We start from the raw sequence: 20361 nt of genomic DNA on the forward strand, positions 1-20361 counted from the left end.
TCCAACTCCACCAACCACGACTTGGTGAGACACAACAATAGTAGTGCTACGTAACAATACAACTTAGTTATTGTACTACTACACAACTGCACTGCTACACAACTATACAAATACACAACTACACAACTACAAGAATGTTTCCTTAGGACAACTCCAACTCCACCAAACATGACCTGGTGAGACACAACAATAGTAGTGATACGTAACAATACAACTAAATGATTATACAACTACACAACTGCAGAGCTACACAACTACACCAATACACAACTACACAACTACAAGAATGTTTCCTTATATATCCACTATACAACTATCTACTAATACACTACTAAACAACTACTCTACCATAACTACACAACTATACAATTATACAACTTCACAACTCTCCCCCTGCTTCCAGTCGCTGTGCTAAGCTAGGCTAACGTGTTACCCTGAACGAAACACTGCTCGCGGCTGTCAAAGGTTGAAGGATAAATTCGGGAGGTGAGTGACAGGTCTGAGATCGGAGATGATCGGCCGAGTTTCTGCTTCATCGCTCTCTCTCCTCTCCGTGTCGGTGTCTCTCTACCTTCAGTGACTCTGCTCATGAAGTCACTTTACATCGAGGTCACCGCTGTGTGTTTGGGTTAAAGTCTTAATTAAGAGTTAAAAATGAAAATGATCAATACATCGTGATGCTAAGCACTTTGTGGGTTTTACAATGTTCTGTTGTGTGAGTGGAGCATGTGCTCTGTGTTTCAGGAACAAGTGGAGTATGTCTTCCTCATCATCTTCACCATTGAGACCTTCCTGAAGATCCTGGCCTACGGTCTGGTGATGCACCCGAGCTCCTACATCCGCAACGGCTGGAACCTGCTGGACTTCGTCATCGTCATCGTCGGGTGAGAGAACACAGGAACCGATCTTTAGATGTTTTTGGTTTAGAAGTTGAAGTACCAGGATGTTGAAGTAGAGTGTGAAACAAATGGTTGCCATCTTGGCTAGGTAGCGAAGGGGGAAGGGCCATCAGCATATTATCAAACAAAAATGGTGTCAGAGGATTGCATGGCAACCTTAGCCTCCATGTCTCGTGACACGGGTTGTTGGGGGGGCGCACACCTTCAATTTGTAATGTTCCAACTAGAACCAGGTTTAGATTTAGGTATTTTCTGTAGATTGAAGATTTTGAAGTTAAGGTGAAGATTAGGAACACATCACGTGTGTGTGTGTGTGTGTGTGTGTGTGTGTGTGTGTGTGTGTGTGTGTGTGTGTGTGTGTGTGTGTGTGTGTGTGTGTGTCCCAGCGGTAAATCTGATGTGATTGCAGTAAACTCCTCTGACCAGAGGAGGAACAAACCCTGCAGCGATGCCTCAGTTCATCTCCTCAGTTTTCTGGCGTTGAGTTAATGTGACAGTCGACTGAGTTCAGTGTAACTCGGCTCTAAATACACACATCTCCTCTCTGCAAGAAACTCCTCCTGTCACTTTAAAAACACAGGAAGTTGACCCCAACTAACCAGTGAGAGGGCGGAAGACACAGATCTCCTCCAGGAACCCACAGCTCTGGTTCTCCTCCAGGAACATGCAGCTCTGGTTCTCATTGAGGAACCCACAGCTCTGGTTCTCCTTGAGGAACATGCAGCTCTGGTTCTCCTTGAGGAACCCACAGCTCTGGTTCTCCTCCAGGAACATGCAGCTCTGGTTCTCCTTGAGGAACCCACAGCTCTGGTTCTCCTTGAGGAACCCACAGCTCTGGTTCTCCTCCAGGAACATGCAGCTCTGGTTCTCCTTGAGGAACATGCAGCTCTGGTTATCCTCCAGGAACCCACAGCTCTGGTTCTCCTCCAGGAACATGCAGCTCTGGTTCTCCTCCAGGAACATGCAGCTCTGGTTCTCCTTGAGGAACCCACAACTCTGGTTCTCCTTGAGGAACCCACAGCTCTGGTTCTCCTCCAGGAACCCACAGCTCTGGTTCTCATTGAGGAACATGCAGCTCTGGTTCTCCTCCAGGAACATGCAGCTCTGGTTCTCATTGAGGAACATGCAGCTCTGGTTTTCCTCCAGGAACCCACAGCTCTGGTTCTCCCTTATTAACCTGCAAAAGAGCTAATAAAAACAGAACAGTTTGTAATATGATGAATTCTTAATAATGTATGTCAGAGAAAAGACAACATATGAAAATATGAACATGGGGGACGTCTCAAAATGAACAAATTAAACCGAAGCAAACAGAATATAAAACAGAAGCAGCAGCCTTCACCCGCTGAGGTCACAGTGCGTCCTGCAGGTCCCGAGGCTTGTCCTGTGTGACGGTGGTGAACGTCCTGCATGTCCCCAGGCCACAGATGATTAAAACTGTTGTCACGGTAACGCGGCCTGAGTACTCTCTTTTCCAATTTATATTCATAGATGATACACTGAGGGTCTCTCTCTTGACTTTGTGTTTGTCTCTGTAGGGACGATCAAATCAAGTCTCAGTTAAGACGCTGAGTTTTTACAGTTTAAAGACACATTCGGTGGAAATCAGTTTTCACTAAAGTGATTCAGCTTCTACCGAATCAAGCTCATCGTGCAGTGTTGATTCTCTCTGAGCAACATCTGAGCTCCACCTCTCAGAGCTTCTTGTAAATCGTGTGGTCAGACGGTTTATTTTGTGTTTATATCTTTGCGTCCTCTCTTGAAGTGATTTCTTTTCATGTCATCTCAGCAGCTTGTGCTTCTCTACTCTTTGCAGATGATGTGGTTGTGTGTGCTTCATCAGACTAGTGGCTGGATCCAGATCTCACTGAGAGTCAGAGCCTCCACACAGACTGTCCACACTGTTATTTTCAAATGATCAGATTTGTGGTCAGACATTATTATCCTATCTGCAGGAGTAATGGCGTAGGCTTTAGTAACTTTGTGGCTACAGTTACTCTCGATTTGACGTCATCCAGTAGCAGTTGTTTCTCACTGTCCAAACTTTCTAAAATCAATGTGGATTCTTCATGGTGTGTTTCCACTGTGACAAGACCCCTGACAGGCAGAACCATAATATTAATTTCCACAGTTTTGCAGATGATACCAAACACGACTCTGTTTTCTTTGCTACTTGTATTTTCTTCCACCTTCAAGCTGTTTGATGAGCTGGATGAATTCTGTAAATATTTTTCTTCTTCTGTTGTTTTTGCAGATTGTTCAGCGTTGTCCTGGAGACAATGACTCATAAGTCCGGCGAGCAGGCGACCACTCACCACGTCCCGGGGAAACCTGGAGGCCTGGATGTCAAAGCTCTGAGGGCCTTCAGGGTCCTGAGGCCCCTCAGGCTGGTCTCTGGAGTCCCCAGTGAGTCTGCTGGATCGGAGGGTCTGTCTGTGTGTGTTTTGTGTATTTGTACACCTGTTTATCTTTGTGTGTCTGTCAGGTCTGCAGATCGTGTTGAACTCCATCATGAAGGCGATGGTTCCTCTGCTTCACATCGCTCTGCTGGTTCTCTTCGTCATCATCATCTACGCCATCATTGGCCTGGAGCTCTTCATCGGACGCATGCATCGGACCTGCTACTACATGGGAGCAGGTACACACACACACACACACTAACACACACATCTGAGGTCACACCTGTGCAGATAGAACTGAATAAATATTGGTTGATCTTGTCCAGATACCTACGTGGAGGACGACCCGGTGCCGTGTGCGTTTGCCGGTCACGGTCGTCAGTGCTCAGTTAACGGCACAGAGTGTCGGGGGAGGTGGGACGGACCCAATGGAGGAATCACCAACTTTGACAACTTTTTCTTTGCCATGTTGACCGTGTTCCAGTGCATCACTATGGAGGGATGGACCGACGTGCTGTACTGGGTAAAACCAACTAACATTTATTTGAACAAATAAGTCTAACCTGCGTGTCATCGTCAGGTTCTCACCTCCTCCACTCTCCTCTCTGAGCAGATGAACGACGCCATCGGGTTCGAGCTGCCTTGGGTTTATTTTGTCAGTCTGGTGATTTTCGGCTCGTTCTTTGTTCTCAACCTGGTTCTGGGAGTCCTCAGCGGGTTCGTCACCTTATTTCTTTTAAACGTTTTCGAAAGTCACTGGTCTTTGTGTTTCTAATATAAGTGGCGTTTGAACGTGTGACCCGTACAGAGAGTTCAGTAAAGAGAGGGAGAAGGCGAAGGCAAGGGGAGATTTCCAGAAGCTGCGTGAGAAGCAGCAGATGGAAGAAGATCTGTGTGGATACATGGACTGGATCACTCAGGCTGAGGACATGGACGATCTGGACGAGGACGGGAACCCACGTAAGACGGAGACGGTGTGATTGTGTCCTCTTGTCAGACGTCTTATCGTCATGTTGCTTCAGTTTGACTTGTTAAACAGTGGAAGGTGAACGACAGACATTTCCTCAGTTAATTATAACATCAAGTTAATGGATGTAGATTAATGAACCAATTAGAGAGGATGAGTCTGTCAGTGAAGTCAATGAGGCAGAACGAGCTGCGGACACATCAGGCAAAAATACTCATTTTATTGTTCATCTAATTATGAACTTATTAAATAATTTCAGCAAATCATTATGACTCAATTAAAAAAAACATCTTGTTGTTTCACAAGATCAATCATCTCATTAAAACATCAGTTGAAAAACTGATTTTTATTTCATGGAGGAACACGAGCACAGTTTGTTTTCACTGTCCCCTGAATGTGTCTGTTATTTCTGTTTCCTGTCTGTGTCTCAGGTCCGTCTCTGGGCGACCTGTCCGACAAGAAGAGAGGGAAGTTTGGATGGTTCAGTCACTCCAATGACACACACGGTGAGAGACACACACACACACACACACACACACACACACACACACACACACACACACACACACACACACACACAGTCTAAATGAGGAAACCTTCAGTGTGTCCCTGTATCTGGGTCTGTGTCTGACCCTGTTTCTCAGTGTAAATGATAAATGAGCTGATGTGAACCAAGAACAGTTACACACCTGTCTTTGTGTCTTTCTGTATTTCTGTCTCTGTCTCTGTCTCTGTCTCTGTCTCTGTCTCTCTCTCTCTCTCTCTCTCTCTCTCTCTCTCTCTCTCTCTCTCTCTCTCTCTCTCTCTCTGTCTCTTTCACTCTCTCGCTCTCTCTCTGTCTCTGTCTGTCTGTCTGTCTCTCTCTCTCTCTCTCTCTCTCTCTCTCTCTCTCTCTCTCTCTCTCTCTCTCTCTCTCTATCTCTCACTCTCTCACTCTCTCGCTCTCTCGCTTTCTCTCTCTGTTTGTCTGTCTCTCAGCAAGTCTTCCTGCAAGTGAAAATGGGTCTGAAAACACCGAAAACATTGATGAGGAACACACCAACTGCTGCCAGGCCTGCTGGTAACAATCACACACACACACACACACACACACACACACACACACACACACACACACACATACACACACACACACACAGACGCACACTGACATGATAACCTTAATTCTCAAACTGTTGTTATGTTCGGAGGCTGCATGTCTTTCATGGCTCTTGGTTTAACTGATAAAACACTGAACGCTGAATATTACCCATGATCCTCTGCTCCCTGAAGCAGAAGAGCTGCCACTGTAACGAATCCCCCAAACTCTTTTTAAACGTCTTCATAGTCTTGCTGAATATTGGAGATAAACTGTTTGAAGACGTTTGGACAGATGTGGACACACGTCTCTCACATGTCCACAGATGTGTGTCAAGTAACTGATTCAACTTTTATATTGTTTCAGCTCCCAGGTGATGAAGATCAGCTGCTGGTGAGTTCACTGACCATCAGACATTCAGGAGATAATGAGAGAGAACGACACACTCATTGAACTGCCCCCCCCTGTCTCTCTCTCTCCCTCTCTCTCTCAGTCGGACGTTGAATCGCTGGAATCGTGTCTGTCGCAGAAACTGTCGCACTGCTGTTAAATCAGTGACATTTTATTGGCTGGTTCTGCTGCTCGTCTTCCTCAACACTTCCCTCAGCGCGTCCGAGCACTACAACCAACCTGACTGGCTGACTGAACTCCAGGGTAACACACACTCACACACACACATGCACGCAAACACACACACACACACACACAAAAACTTACAAATCGTTGACAAATTGTTGGATTTTTTTATTTTTTATTAAATTGGGGACATCATCAAACAAACAAACAAACATGAAAACATATGAACACATGATGATGTGAACACATGATGAAGTGAACACATGACGACTTGAACACATGATGAACTGAACACATGACGACTTGAACACATGATGACTTGAACACATGATGAAGTGAACACATGACGAAGTGAACACATGATGAAGTGAACACATGATGAAGTGAACACATGATGAAGTGAACACATGATGAAGTGAACACATGATGAAGTGAACACATGATAAAGTGAACACATGATGAAATCAACACATGGTGAAGTGAACACATGATGAAGTGAACACATGATGACTTGAACACATGGTGAAGTGAACACATGATGAAGTGAACACATGATGAAGTGAACACATGATGAAGTGATCACATGATGAAGTGAACACATGACTCAAACTGTCTCTGCAGACATCGCCAACAAGGTGCTGCTGTCCCTGTTCACGTGTGAGATGCTGTTGAAGATGTACAGTCTGGGTCTGGCTCATTACTTCGTGGCGTTCTTTAACCGCTTCGACTGCTTCGTGGTGTGCGGCGGCATCGTGGAGACCATCCTGGTGGAGATGGGCATCATGCCTCCTCTGGGCATCTCTGTGCTGCGCTGCGTCCGCCTCCTGCGAATCTTCAAGGTCACACGGTGAGAAAACACAAGGGAACCTGAACGCATCACGATCCAGGGTCAGGTCAAGGTCTCATTTGGGAACAAACAAATAAACACAGTGAAATAAAGAGTTTATAAAAATGTGTTTTCATTATAACTAACTGACTGTTGATGCTCTGTTTGTGTTGATGAAGAGGATTTTTCCAAAATATGACAAAAAAAATATGTGACTCTACATCTGCTCAGCCATTGGACGGCTCTGTCCAATCTGGTCGCGTCCCTACTGAACTCGATGAAGTCCATCGCCTCCCTGCTGCTCCTCCTCTTCCTCTTCCTCATCATCTTCGCTCTGCTCGGCATGCAGCTGTTCGGAGGAAAGTTTAACTTTGACGAGACGCAGACCAAGCGCAGCACGTTTGACGCCTTCCCGCAGGCGCTGCTCACCTGCTTCCAGGTAACACCCCCACTTTGACACCTCCTGGTTTCATCCTGGTTATATTCTGAGGTCATGTGGCGTGTAGGAGGCGTGTAGGAGGCGTGTCACTGACGCTGACTGTGTGTTTAGATCCTGACAGGCGAGGACTGGAACATGGTCATGTACGACGGCATCATGGCGTACGGCGGCCCCGTGTTTCCAGGGATGATCGTCTGTGTTTACTTCGTCATCCTCTTCATCTGTGGCAACTGTATCTTTCACTGTGAGGCGTTCACTGAACACAAGAACATCCGGTCTTAACTCATTCATTCATTCTGTCCATCAAAGGCAGTGCTGACTGTATAAACCAGAGACTGTCAACAAAGAACGGCGACATCACAGCTCGCAAAACTGAAGCCAAATCATCTGTATCGCCCCCTTGTGGCTGGCTGCAGTATAGATCATAAACCCTGTCTCCTCCATGTTAGCTCATGGGACATGGACTAAACTAAAACATCATTGCATTCAAGTGCAACAAATGATTCTAGTGTGTGATGCTTTGTCCTGCACAGTGTTGAGCGTTTCATGTTCTTAGCGTGTGTCAGACATCCTGCTGAACGTCTTCTTGGCCATCGCCGTGGACAACCTGGCCGGAGGAGATGGAGACGACAAGAAAGAGTGAGTGAAGGAGGGGGAGGCGGGGGAGGAAAAAAAAGGAGGATGACAGGGGGTTCACTTCCTGTTGTCCTGTTTTTCCTGCAGTAAGAATAAGGAGGCGGTGAAGGATGAGGAGGTGGGGGCGGTGGAGGGGGAGGAGGAGGAGGTCGAAGACGAAGAAGTGAAGGTTTGTAATGAGCAAAGTAACTAAGTACATTTACTTAAATGCAGTTCTGAGGAATCTCGTTTAATTGTTTGTGTCTGTTTCTCTAAGTTGGTTGTGACACACTTCAACCAGATTATGATCAAAATACCAAGGGTGTGATTGGTTCTCCATGTTTACTGCAGGTGGACATTGATGAAGACACCGAGTATGAGGAGGAAGAGGAGCCTCCTGAAGGACAAGACGGTCAGTTCCTATTTCAGTCACGTGTCAAATGTTCTTTAACCTCCGACATGAGATCCATCAGAAATGTCAGGATATGCATGATGATGAACATGATATTCACACATTTCCTCCTCCATGCTCGTCAGATGCGGGGGTCCAGTTAAAGATGGCCGACCTTGCTCCACCTAAGGAGAAGGTCCTTCCAATCCCAGAAGGCAGTGCGTTCTTCTGCCTCAGCAACACAAACCCGTAAGTCTTTTTACAACATGGATGAGTTCTGCTTCCTGTAACTGAGTAACCCAAAACTTAAGTTTTATGCAAAAGATGTCGATAATTTCTTTGTGTTTTAAAAATGAAATTCAAACAGGTCTCTCAAAGATCTAATCTGGTTCCTCTAGCGCCCTCTGCAGCCACACGGGAGGATCAATCCTGTTTGGCTCCGTGGTTCGAGCGATTAAAAGCTAATTTATGCGCAAAGGAAAGTTTTATGATTAGTTATATTGGTGATATGAATTCACCGTCCACATGTAGTGATGTATTTAATGACCTCACACACAAACCGTCGTTTACAACATGCGGCATTAGCACAACCTCCTCCACTGTCCACATGCTAAAGGACACATGGACATATGTGGACAGTAACGGTTACATCATTTGAAACTAACGTCTCTTCTAATGAACGAATAGGAATGACAGGGGGAGTATTCTCTATATTCCCGATCAGTGTAGATCTTCTCGTCTTTGTTGCACAACCGTCTCTTCCTCAGTTTCTGCATCAGATGAAACTTTGTTAGTATCGAACAACTACAGTTCCCATGATGCTTGTACAGCCTGATGGAGGATTGTAGCATCTGTGTGATGTCTCTCTCTCTCTCTGTCTCTGTTTCCAGTCTCCGTGTGGCCTGTCACACTCTGATCCATCACCACATCTTCACCAACCTCATCCTCGTCTTCATCATCCTCAGCAGCTGCTCATTGGCTGCTGAGGATCCAATCAGAGCCCACTCCTTCAGGAACAACGTGAGTCAACACAGATTTGATGGTTTTAATGAGCGACCGACACAAACATGATGCTGGTGTCGCGTGCAACACAAGTTTAATCTCTGAAGCTATCATCAAATTAAATTAAAAAACTAGCATTGATGCTAAGCTAACATTGAAAGTCAAACCCGAGTTAGCATCGGTGTCTTGGGGGCTTGTGGGAGAATCCGATTTGAGACTCGGAGCCAATCAGAGCCGAGCGTGGCTCAGCCAGGTCGCTCATGATGTCATCAACACGCCTTGGTGGTTTGAGCTGGGGGCGGAGCTTCAGTAGATTACACAGCAGAAGTGGGTCAGTGACTAACCGGGTTAAAGAGGAAAACGCATGGAAACACAGGGAAAGAGAAAATCACCAGTTCACACACACACACACGCACACACACACACACACACACACTCACAAACATACACACACACACACTCGGTGCAGCAGCTGTCTTCATGCAAGACATAGCAATTAGCAGCAGCTGATGAAGGAAACGACTTCTAACATACAATCAACACACGTCTGTACACACACACACACACACACACTAACCCTGTCTTCATACTAACTTAGTTTTGTCTATAATTTCCCTCATTTCCAAAAACTTTGTTCACTGCACTCAGTGTGTGTTTGTGATTCTAGATCCTGGGTTATGCAGACTACGCCTTCACCTCCATCTTCACTGTCGAGATCCTGTTTAAGGTAAAATCAAAACACCACCTTCAGTTGGGATGAAATCTCTCATGTTGTTTCTTCCAGTCTTCATTTGATGCTAACACCTTGTGTCTGTGCTGCAGATGATGGTCCACGGAGCGTTCCTCCACCAGGGCTCCTTCTGCAGGAACTGGTTCAACTTGTTGGATCTACTGGTCGTCAGCGTCTCACTCGTCTCCTTCTTCCTTCAGTCAGTATCAGAATCCGATTCACTCTAACAATCACATCAACAAGTGGACACAGCACTGGTTTCTGTAATTTCTTGTTCTATTTAAACATCAATATGATCAATATCAGATTAAAAACATAGAAAGAAGATGATAACTTTTTAAAAACCTGCTCTAACATGACTATATTAATGTATTAAAGTTGTAGTTCAGTTCCTCTCTGTGCCTGCTGATCAGTCCCACATTTTAGATTCAGTTTCATTTGGATGAATTGAACTTTATGAATCTGTTGAAAATTCCTGATTTGACCTTTAGACTAATGTCAAACCACAGATACAATCTTCAGCTCAGACTGATGGATTAGAAGATGAGAGGAAGCAGATCATTATCAGTCAGTATCGTGAGTGAGTGCTGCCCCCTGCAGGCAGAGAACAGTCGGCTGACCCAGCGTGTGTCTGTGTGTGCAGCTCCAGTGCCATCTCGGTGGTGAAGATCCTCAGAGTCCTCAGGGTGCTGCGACCTCTCAGAGCCATCAACCGAGCCAAAGGCCTCAAGGTAGCTCCCATGTGACCCCATGACCCCAATCTTCATCTCTGAGCTTCATCCCAAATCTTTGTCCTCCTCATCTCCTCACTCACAGCTGAAACTATATAATCTGTTAGTTGATTAGTTTGGCTTCAGAATTCGCGGTGGAAGCTGTTTGATGAGTTAGTTCAGTAGTTATCAGTAAACTGTTCTGTGAAGACGTTGTGTCGGAGAGTTCTGACAGTTTTGTGTGTGTGTTGCAGCACGTGGTCCAGTGTGTGTTTGTGGCCATCAAGACGATCGGAAACATCATGATCGTCACGACTCTGCTTCAGTTCATGTTCGCCTGCATCGGAGTTCAGCTGTTCAAGGTTGTTCACGTGTCTCCGGTGTTTACACTCAACTATACACTGAAAATAAAGATGGACGACATGACGGCTCCCAAAAGTGAAGCCAGAGTGTCTCATCCACCCCCTGGTGGCCGGCTGCGGTTAAGGTCATAAACCCACCAAACTAATAGAATCAAATAATACTTAAAATGATGTTACTCCAAAAGATGGCAGCGTTCTTATCTTATAGTTCTGTAGAGGAAGTGGACACACGTCGTCCATCTTTATTTACAGTCCCTCAGACTCAGTGACCTCATCAGTTACACATCAGGTGACTGACAGAGCTCTGATTGGTTAAGTTAGTCACATGTTTCCTGTTTTTGTTTCAGGGTAAATTTTATCGCTGTACGGACGAAGCCAAACACACACCTGATCAGTGCAAGTAGGTGGATTCTCCACGAGTGAAACCGACTTCAGTCTGAAGCTCTGACATGTAACGTGTGTGTGTGTGTGTGTGTGTGTGTGTGTGTGTGCGTGTGCGTGTGTGTGTGTCAGAGGGACGTTTGTTGTGTATAAAGACGGAGACGTGAGTCACCCGATGGTCCGAGTGCGTCTGTGGCAGAACAGCGACTTCAACTTTGATAACGTGTTAATGGGGATGATGGCGCTCTTCACCGTCTCCACCTTCGAGGGCTGGCCAGCGTGAGTGCTCCTTCAAAATAACTTTATTGTCACCAGTGTTTATAGTGACGTCACATGTTAACCCCGCCCACTCCTCTGCAGACTGCTGTACAAGGCCATCGATGCTAACGAGGAGAACTCTGGTCCCATCTATAACTACCGCGTGGAGATCTCCATCTTCTTCATCGTCTACATCATCATCATCGCCTTCTTCATGATGAACATCTTCGTAGGTTTCGTCATCATCACGTTCAGAGAGCAGGGAGAGCAGGAGTACAAGAACTGTGAGCTCGACAAGAACCAGGTAAACTCACCTGTCTCTCACTGCGGCGTGTCACTGTAATAATAACTTTAAGTGTGAAGCTCTTATTTAAACGAGGTTACAGAGTGTTTCACAGAATGCAAATGAATGAATGAAATAAAAGGCATTCAAGACATATGAGAAAAATCCACAGAAGCTGTCCTATGTTGAGCTTTAAAAGTTATTAAAAGAATCTTAAAATCAATCCTGAGTTTAACTAGCAGTCAGTGAAGTGAGGCAAGAATTGTGAGACCTATGGTTTATTTTAGTTAAAATACGAACAGCTGCAAACGAGTTACTGAGGTTTGACAAATGTATAAAGTATTTTGCAATAGTCCAGACGGAAATAGACAAATGTGTGTATGAGCTTTCACTGGTCAGGAAGAGATAGAACTGATTTAATTTGGAAATATTTCATTGGTGGAAGAGGAAGGATTTAATGATCTCAATTATATCTGTTTAAGCTGTTGTTTTTATATTGTTGCCAGGGGACAGAGAAATGTTAGTTGCTCGCTGATCAGGACCCATGATTATTATTTCTGTTTTGTTAGAATTTAGCTGAAGGAAGTTAAATGACATCCGTTCCTTCAGTGTAGGTAACTGTGAGTAGCTGTGAGTAACAGTGTGTGTGTGTCACTGCAGCGTCAGTGTGTGGAATACGCTCTGAAGGCTCAGCCGCTCAAACTCTACATTCCCAAGAATCCCGTCCAGTTTAAATTTTGGTCGATCATCAACTCGACCGGGTTTGAGTACGTGATGTTCGTCCTCATCCTGCTCAACACCGTCACGCTGGCTGTTCAGGTGAGTCTCGCTGCCGCCGCTGCTCGGGTCTGTGGTGTGTTGTGTATTGAAGTGTGTCAGTTATTGTGTGTCTGTGTTGTACAGCACTATGAACAGTCCAAACGGTTCAGCCACATCATGGACATCCTGAACATGGTGTTCACTGGACTCTTCACCGCGGAGATGCTGCTGAAGCTGCTCGCTCTCAGACTCAGGGTGAGAAAATCAAACGCACCTGCAGCGTCCTCTTCATGTTTCCACTTCCTGTCGCTGAACGTGACCCTCTCTCTCTCACAGCATTATTTCATAGACGCCTGGAACTCGTTCGATGCTCTCATCGTGGTCGGCAGCGTGGTCGACATCGTGGTCACGGAGTTCAGCGTGAGTGAAGAAACCTGTGACCCGAACGTTTAATGTTGTTTTACCACATGATGGACAATACAGATATTTATGTGCAGTATATTCATAATTTATATATACATGTGTGTGTTTATAAAAATACATATAGTCACATGTACTATATATATATACATGTAACATCTGATTAAAGGTAAATGAGGGTTATTGTTACATGTGTGCTGCCCTCTGCTGTTTCTGTGAAGAACAGTGAAATAATATAGAATTTATTTATTTGTGTTATATGATCATATAAAAGAAGAGAAGAAATTTAGCTTGTGTATATCGCTGTTTTTTCTTAATCGACCTGATCACATGTCGTCCTGACTGAACTCTTCCCTGATTGGCTCTCAGAGTGGAGAGGACAGCTCTCGTGTGTCCATCACCTTCTTCAGGCTTTTTCGAGTCATGCGATTGGTCAAGCTGCTGAGTAAAGGGGAGGGGATTCGTACGCTGCTCTGGACGTTCATCAAATCACTGCAGGTCAGGGGGCGGGGCTAACAAAGAGGGTCGTATAGTCGCTGCCTTGCTTCAGGGTTCAGAGCGTCTAACCTCCTCCTCCTCTGTTTTCAGGCGCTGCCATACGTCGCTCTGCTCATCGCCATGATCTTCTTCATCTACGCCGTCATTGGCATGCAGGTGAGTTCTGACCCTGACCTGGATGAGTCATCAGTGATGTCAGCGACAGTCTGATGATGTCATCATGTGACGTCATCGTTTTTCCCTCCTTCAGACATTTGGAAAGGTGGCGATGCAAGATCTCACTCAGATCAACAGGAACAACAACTTCCAGACGTTTCCTCAGGCTGTTCTCCTCCTCTTCAGGTCAGATCCTCCTCTTCATCACCTCCATTATCCTCCTCCTACTCTTAATGCACTCTTCATCATCTTCATCACGTTCATCTTCATGCTCCTCCTCTTCAGGTCAGATCCTCCTCTTCATCATCTTCATCACGTTCATCATCATCTTCATGCTCCTCCTCTTCAGGTCAGATCCTCCTCTTCATCATCTTCATTATACTCCTCCTACTCTTGATGCACTCTTCATCATCTTCATCACGTTCATCATCATCTTCATGCTCCTCCTCTTCAGGTCAGATCCTCCTCTTCATCATCTTCATTATCCTCCTCCTACTCTTAATGCACTCTTCATCATCTTCATCATCTTCATGCTCCTCCTCTTCAGGTCACATCCTCCTCTTCATCATCTCCATTATCCTCCTCCTACTCTTAATGCAATCTTCATCATCTTCATCACGTTCATCATCATCTTCATGCTCCTCCTCTTCAGGTCAGATCCTCCTCTTCATCATCTACATTATCCTCCCCCTACCCTTAATCATCATCATCAATCACTCTTAATCAATTTAATCTTCATCATCTTCATCGTGTTCATCATCGTCCTTATCCTCCTCTTCAAGTAAGATCCTACTGTTCATCATCCTCATGTTCATCACCATCTTCATCCTCCTCTTAAGGTCAGATCCTCCTCTTCATCTTCATCATTCTCCTCTTGATCGTGTGTGTGTGTGTGTGTGTGTGTGCATGTGCATGTGTGTGTGTGTGTGTGTGTCCAGGTGTGCGACAGGTGAGGCGTGGCAGGAGATCATGTTGGCGAGTCTTCCAGGGAAACGTTGTGACCCAGAGTCCGACTACGAACCAGGAGAAGAATTCAGCTGCGGCAGCAACTTCGCCATCGTTTACTTCATCAGCTTCTTCATGCTCTGTGCTTTCCTGGTTAGATACTGTACAATATATACATATATATACACTGAGTGGGGGGGTACATGGAGCGAATCATTCTGCGCATGTGTTAATGTGTTAAAAAATGGTATAATCCTGCATGAACGCGTTCATTTTGACAGCCCTACTATAGTTATATATATATATATATATGTGTATTTAAACTGTGTATGTTTTTCTCTCGTTTAGATTATCAACCTTTTTGTCGCCGTCATCATGGACAATTTTGACTATCTGACACGTGATTGGTCGATTCTGGGACCTCATCATCTGGACGAGTTTAAGAGGATCTGGTCCGAGTACGACCCTGAGGCCAAGTATGACACATTATGAAACCATATTAGGATTATCATGTCTGATCCGAATCCACACCAACATACTTCCTGTACATTAGTAATTTTTGTGGAATCTTGAAAGAAAACATAACCTCCTCCAGGTTTTAAGAAATGAAAGCTCAGTGGAGGAACTGATCAGTATCAGAGGACGATCTTCCAACAGTTTTAACGAGACAAAGAGAGCAACGAGTGCGTCTTGAGCGCCCTCCTCAGGTTTAAACCAGCAGTTACACTGAGCCTGTTCCAGCCTGTTGGTAGTTTTAGCCGTTTCCAGCAGGTTTTGTTTCACCGTGAAGGTTCAGGTGGACGTTGTGTCTCAGTCGACACTTTGCTGTGTCTAATTTAATTATTGTTGTGTTATCATTGATGGTATCGTCTTCTCTTCCGTCAGAGGTCGAATCAAACACCTGGACGTAGTGGCTCTGCTCAGGAGAATTCAGCCTCCTCTGGGGTTTGGGAAGTTGTGTCCTCACAGGGTGGCCTGTAAGGTAAAGCTGTCACACACATGTTTCATTGCTGGTGTCCCTCAGAGCCTCTGTCTGTGTGAGTCCCTGCCAGAGGTTTCCTGTTAACCTCATATTCCTCTTCCTGTCCGGCAGCGCCTGGTAGCGATGAACATGCCTCTGAACGCGGACGGGATGGTGACCTTTAACGCTACGCTCTTCGCTCTGGTTCGCACGGCGCTCAAGATCAAGACTGGCGGTAACTGAGACCTGTAAACGTCATGACAACACAACCTCAAACTCCCTCTGCTTCATTACACTCGTCCCACTCTATCAAACCACAGTCGACCAATTAGATGCTGATGCGTTCACAGGTCAGAGCTAACATTCTGCTCCTGATGGGAAAGTAAAGTTGTGTAAACGCTCACATCCAGAGGGTTTTATCCTCACAGCTGATTAAAGTTGTGTGTTTAAGATGCTGGACCCACACGTGTACGATACATTAACACGTGACGCTGGACGTGGGCGTGGCTGACGCTTGGTGCTGGCACGGCCGTCACAGGTCCATGTCACCATTAAACCCTCTTTCATGCTAACGTACCATGCTAGCTGCCACAACCAAATGACCACCATTTGACTCCGCCTCCTCTTTCACATTCACGTGACCTGATCAGCTAGCGCCTCCGTCATCGTTTTTATCTGAACAATCCCACCGTGTACTGTTGCTAGGTAACCCTGAGCAGGAGAACGAGGAGCTGAGGGGGATTATCAGGAAGATCTGGAAGAGAATGAAACCAAAACTACTGGACGAAGTGATTCCACCACACGAAGGTATTAATAATCCTGGTAGTTGGATAGAGAGTCGCAGTACCACTGCTGACCACAAGACTCGTACGGGTCCGCACCAATGTCTTGTCTCGTGTCTCTGCAGAGGAGGAAGTCACCGTTGGAAAGTTCTACGCCACGTTTCTGATCCAGGATTATTTCAGGAAGTTCAGGAAGAGGAAGGAGAAGGATGCTTTGACCGGAGAACCTGACGCCAGCAACCCGTCTGCTGTACAGGTCTGTGTGTGTCTGTCCTTCTGTACCTGTCTGTCTGTGCAGTCAATCACCTCGGACTCACTGTGTGTGTGTCTGTGTGTGTGTCTGTGTCTGTGTGTGTGTGTAGTTGTGTAAAGCTGGTCTGAAGACGCTCCAGGATCTGGGTCCAGAGATGCGTCTGGCTCTGAACGATGACATGGACGAGGATGAGGAGGAGGACGTCATGATGGAGGATGAGGAGCTGGAGGAGAACACTGCTTACAAGGTTGTTATGAACACGCCCCCACATACATGACCTCTGACCTTTAACGTGAGGTCAAAGGTCACAATCTGATTCTCCTGTCTGTGTCCATCGCAGGGTGAAAACGGATTTGGACCAGAGAGAGATCGGCGAGGCTCCACCCTGGCCACGCCCACAGGTAAAAAACAACTCGCCGATCTCAAGTGACCTCATCATGTGACCTCATCATGTTAGTTCACATCAACCGTCTCCATGCCAACTCACCAGTGTTGTTCGTCTGTAGGTCCTGGCGGTGTGGTCGGAGACGTGGGCGTGTCTAATGGGGGTCTGATCCACCGGGTCGGTTCTCTCACTAAGATGCCAAATGGCAGCGACCACGACCAAAATCTTCACCGTGGAGACAACATGAGGTCGTCTGTCAATCATCATCATCAGCGACGCCCATCAGAGAGGAATGGAATCCTGGACCGCGCCCACAAGAGACCGTCCTACCACAAACATGGAAGGTAGGTCCACACGCCACCGACACATGGAGGAGGCTTCCAGTCTTGATTGACAGGTGCCTCAGCCAATCACGCTCTTGGTTTCCAGCAGGCGGGACTCCCGGGACAGACACTGGAGGAACGGGGACGCAGAGACGTACGGAGAGCAAGGTTACTACAGCAGAGACGAAGACAACGACAGCATCACTTCCAGAGACAGGTGACCCGTGTGTGTGCGTTTGTGTGTGTGTGTCCGTGTGTGTGTGTGTGTGCTTGTATGTTAAAACCTGTGTTTTTCAGACATTACCCTGAAGATCCTCGAATGTACAGAGACCACTACGATGGCCACGCCCCCGACAGCAACCACAGCTCTGGTAACGGACACCACGACGGCAGGAGGACGACACGGAGACGCCTACTTCCTGCCACACCTACAGGTGAGAGGAGATCCCACAATCCTCCCTGCTTCCGAAAAACATACTCTGACTTCATTATTTATAGTTTTATACGCCTGAACTGACATCATCGCTGTGACATCATCACATCCTCAGGTCGGAAACCGTCGTTTAACATCCAGTGTCTGAGGCGGCAGGGCAGCAGTGACGACCTGCCGATCCCCGGGACCTACCACCCCACCTCGCCGCCACGCCGCACACGCACTCAGGTGACATGAGCCTCTGTGAATCATGTACTGTATGACAAACGCACCTGCCTTGCTCTTTAGTAACATAACCCAACCCCCCCCCTCTCTGCCTCCTCAGACGTTCAGCAATTATGAGTCTCATCACTCTTCCGCCCGCCCCCTGCCGGCCTCCTCGGCGTCCTGGGCGAACCCGTGTCCTCGCCGCGGACGCCTCCTCTACGCTCCTCTCATCCTGGTGGAGGAGGAAGGCAGTCCGCCCTGGGGTGGGGGGGTAGGACCAGGGGGGGAAAGGACGAAGGGAGAAGCAGGACGAGGTGAGGAAGCTGTTTTCATATGACACGTTTGTAGCTTCTATGCTAACAGGTCAGCTACTGACTCTCCACAGTCGTGTTGTCATGATGCTGCTGTTGCTCAGCAACATGACGCAAGCTCAGCAGGTTTGTTGTGGTCTTTCGTCCACCAGGGGTCAGTGTGACAGGAGCAGAACCCAGACCGGTGTGGTACAGTGGCCCTGCAGGGACATCAGGTAGGAAGGACCAACAAACTCAATTCCTCTCTTGGCCCTGGATGTGAACTGCTCTTGTTCGGAAGGTGACATGAACGTGACTCTGTTCCCCCCCCAGCGCCTCCGCCGCCGCCGTACAGAGCCTACACCACGCTCCGGGTTCCCTCTCAGCTCGGATCTCAGTTCACGGAGAAGCGAGGATCGGCCGACAGTCTGGTGGAGGCGGTGAGATGTGGACCGGTTCTATCGATCTGATATCCATCTGTGATTGTGTGACTGATTCTTTCTTCCCTTGTCAGGTTCTGATCTCTGAGGGGCTCGGTCTTTACGCTCGGGATCCTAAGTTCGTGGCGTTTGCAAAGCGAGAGATCGCAGATGCATGTCACATGACGGTGGACGAGATGGAGTCCGCTGCCAGCGACCTGCTGGGCTCGGCGAGTCACAGTTTACTGAGCAACGCCGCCGCCACCGACCCGGCTGCTCTCTACAGCGACGAGGAGCCAATCAGAACGGGGCGCGACGAGGACGAGCTGGCTGACGAGATGAACTGTGTGACATCATTTTGAACTTCTGGACCAATCAGGGCTAAATAGGACTGAGAGAGGCGGGACATCTGTAGCCTGTCTGGGTTTGTTTGACAGAGATTTGACCAATCAGAAGAGATGAGAGAGAAAGGGGTGGGGTTTAATAAAACTGCCAAAAGCCAAATTGTGTGAGTTTGAGGGGTCAAAGGTCAAAGTGGAAGAGGAAGAAGGTAATAAAAAGGGAAAGTGATGGAGGGAGGAGAAGAAGGGAAAAACAAGGATGGAAGGAACTAAGGAGGGAGGGGTGCAGAAGAAGTGATGAAAGAAAACTTAAAGAACAGAAGAAAAACAAAGCCGAGGAAATAGAAGGATGAAGAAACAGAAAGTAGGAACAATAAAGAAGTGAGGTAGAACAAAATGAAAACAAGAAGAAATAAATTTAAAGTAATAAAGGAAGGATGAAGAAGGAGAAAGAGGAGATGAGAGAGAGAAGATACAAATTCAGCAAAATAGGAAAGAAGGGAAAAATCACGATGAAGAGGGAAGAAAGAGAAAGAGAGAAAAGATCAATATAAGTGGTTCAAAACAAAGAGACTAAGAAAGTTAAATTGAGGAAGAAGGGAAAGGAGGAATACAAATAGTGAATGGAGATGAAGAGGAAAGTAAAGGAAAAGATAAAAGACATGTCGGCGACACTTCCTGTGGAGATTTAGTAGTTTGACTCTAAGGATCACTGAACAGGAGCCTGAGGGGCCGGGGGGGCCAGGGGGGGGCCGGGGCCAGAGAGTCAACCAAACCGCTGATGTATACCCACAATGCACTTCTGCTGTTGTGCGTTGTTTGGTTTTCCAGGTTGTTCTGTAATTTTATAAAACTTTGAATGAAGTTTTTGAACTTTAATCACATTTGTACATAAAGATAAGACTTGACTTGAAATGAAGAGAAGAATTTAAATTGATTCACAGATGCTTTTTCTTAATGTTTATGCAAATGTGTTATCCATTTAATTTCATAGTTGTATTAAAAAGTTTCCTGATGTAAATTTTCACAGATTTAATTTACTCGTTAGTTTGACTCTTGACTTTCAGCTGAAGTTTAAATCAGACATGTTTCTTCTTTCCTCTGTTTTTCTTCTGGATTTAACAAACAACCGATTACTTTCTTATTTTCCTGCAGTAAATAATAATAATTAATAATAATAATAATTTTTCTGTTAACGATCAGTTTTATTAGAGTTCATCTGCAGCAGCATCATGTCACTGATGTGAAACTCAGATGGAAGTCAGCAGTAGAT

General features: G+C 46.3%; 1 protein-coding gene across 1 annotated transcript in view; it reads left to right on the forward strand.

Moving 5' to 3' along the window:
* Window positions 1-19109, forward strand: part of cacna1fb (calcium channel, voltage-dependent, L type, alpha 1F subunit) — a 26335-nt gene extending 7226 nt beyond the window's left edge. Inside the window, exons 4-52 of the mRNA XM_061073983.1 lie at window positions 1-24; window positions 745-884; window positions 3154-3305; window positions 3385-3537; window positions 3625-3821; window positions 3912-4015; window positions 4107-4258; window positions 4697-4771; window positions 5244-5325; window positions 5710-5736; window positions 5837-5997; window positions 6541-6766; window positions 6977-7184; window positions 7296-7416; window positions 7751-7823; window positions 7908-7923; window positions 7954-7989; window positions 8151-8211; window positions 8337-8439; window positions 9081-9210; window positions 9860-9919; window positions 10015-10121; window positions 10566-10653; window positions 10887-10994; window positions 11342-11394; window positions 11508-11654; window positions 11736-11937; window positions 12577-12735; window positions 12820-12930; window positions 13012-13095; window positions 13465-13593; window positions 13684-13749; window positions 13844-13935; window positions 14688-14847; window positions 15043-15170; window positions 15580-15676; window positions 15788-15890; window positions 16361-16462; window positions 16563-16693; window positions 16800-16937; window positions 17031-17091; window positions 17197-17419; window positions 17508-17615; window positions 17696-17832; window positions 17947-18059; window positions 18157-18359; window positions 18497-18564; window positions 18662-18768; window positions 18843-19109. The exon at window positions 1-24 is cut by the window's left edge and continues 82 nt beyond it. Of these exons, the coding sequence (XP_060929966.1) occupies window positions 1-24; window positions 745-884; window positions 3154-3305; window positions 3385-3537; window positions 3625-3821; window positions 3912-4015; window positions 4107-4258; window positions 4697-4771; window positions 5244-5325; window positions 5710-5736; window positions 5837-5997; window positions 6541-6766; window positions 6977-7184; window positions 7296-7416; window positions 7751-7823; window positions 7908-7923; window positions 7954-7989; window positions 8151-8211; window positions 8337-8439; window positions 9081-9210; window positions 9860-9919; window positions 10015-10121; window positions 10566-10653; window positions 10887-10994; window positions 11342-11394; window positions 11508-11654; window positions 11736-11937; window positions 12577-12735; window positions 12820-12930; window positions 13012-13095; window positions 13465-13593; window positions 13684-13749; window positions 13844-13935; window positions 14688-14847; window positions 15043-15170; window positions 15580-15676; window positions 15788-15890; window positions 16361-16462; window positions 16563-16693; window positions 16800-16937; window positions 17031-17091; window positions 17197-17419; window positions 17508-17615; window positions 17696-17832; window positions 17947-18059; window positions 18157-18359; window positions 18497-18564; window positions 18662-18768; window positions 18843-19109 (5793 nt within the window). The remainder of the gene's footprint in view (window positions 25-744; window positions 885-3153; window positions 3306-3384; window positions 3538-3624; window positions 3822-3911; window positions 4016-4106; window positions 4259-4696; window positions 4772-5243; window positions 5326-5709; window positions 5737-5836; window positions 5998-6540; window positions 6767-6976; window positions 7185-7295; window positions 7417-7750; window positions 7824-7907; window positions 7924-7953; window positions 7990-8150; window positions 8212-8336; window positions 8440-9080; window positions 9211-9859; window positions 9920-10014; window positions 10122-10565; window positions 10654-10886; window positions 10995-11341; window positions 11395-11507; window positions 11655-11735; window positions 11938-12576; window positions 12736-12819; window positions 12931-13011; window positions 13096-13464; window positions 13594-13683; window positions 13750-13843; window positions 13936-14687; window positions 14848-15042; window positions 15171-15579; window positions 15677-15787; window positions 15891-16360; window positions 16463-16562; window positions 16694-16799; window positions 16938-17030; window positions 17092-17196; window positions 17420-17507; window positions 17616-17695; window positions 17833-17946; window positions 18060-18156; window positions 18360-18496; window positions 18565-18661; window positions 18769-18842) is intronic.
* Window positions 19110-20361: the final 1252 nt, after the last annotated feature.

Source organism: Limanda limanda, chromosome 7 (genome assembly GCF_963576545.1).
Source record: "Limanda limanda chromosome 7, fLimLim1.1, whole genome shotgun sequence".
Lineage (NCBI taxonomy): Eukaryota > Metazoa > Chordata > Actinopteri > Pleuronectiformes > Pleuronectidae > Limanda > Limanda limanda.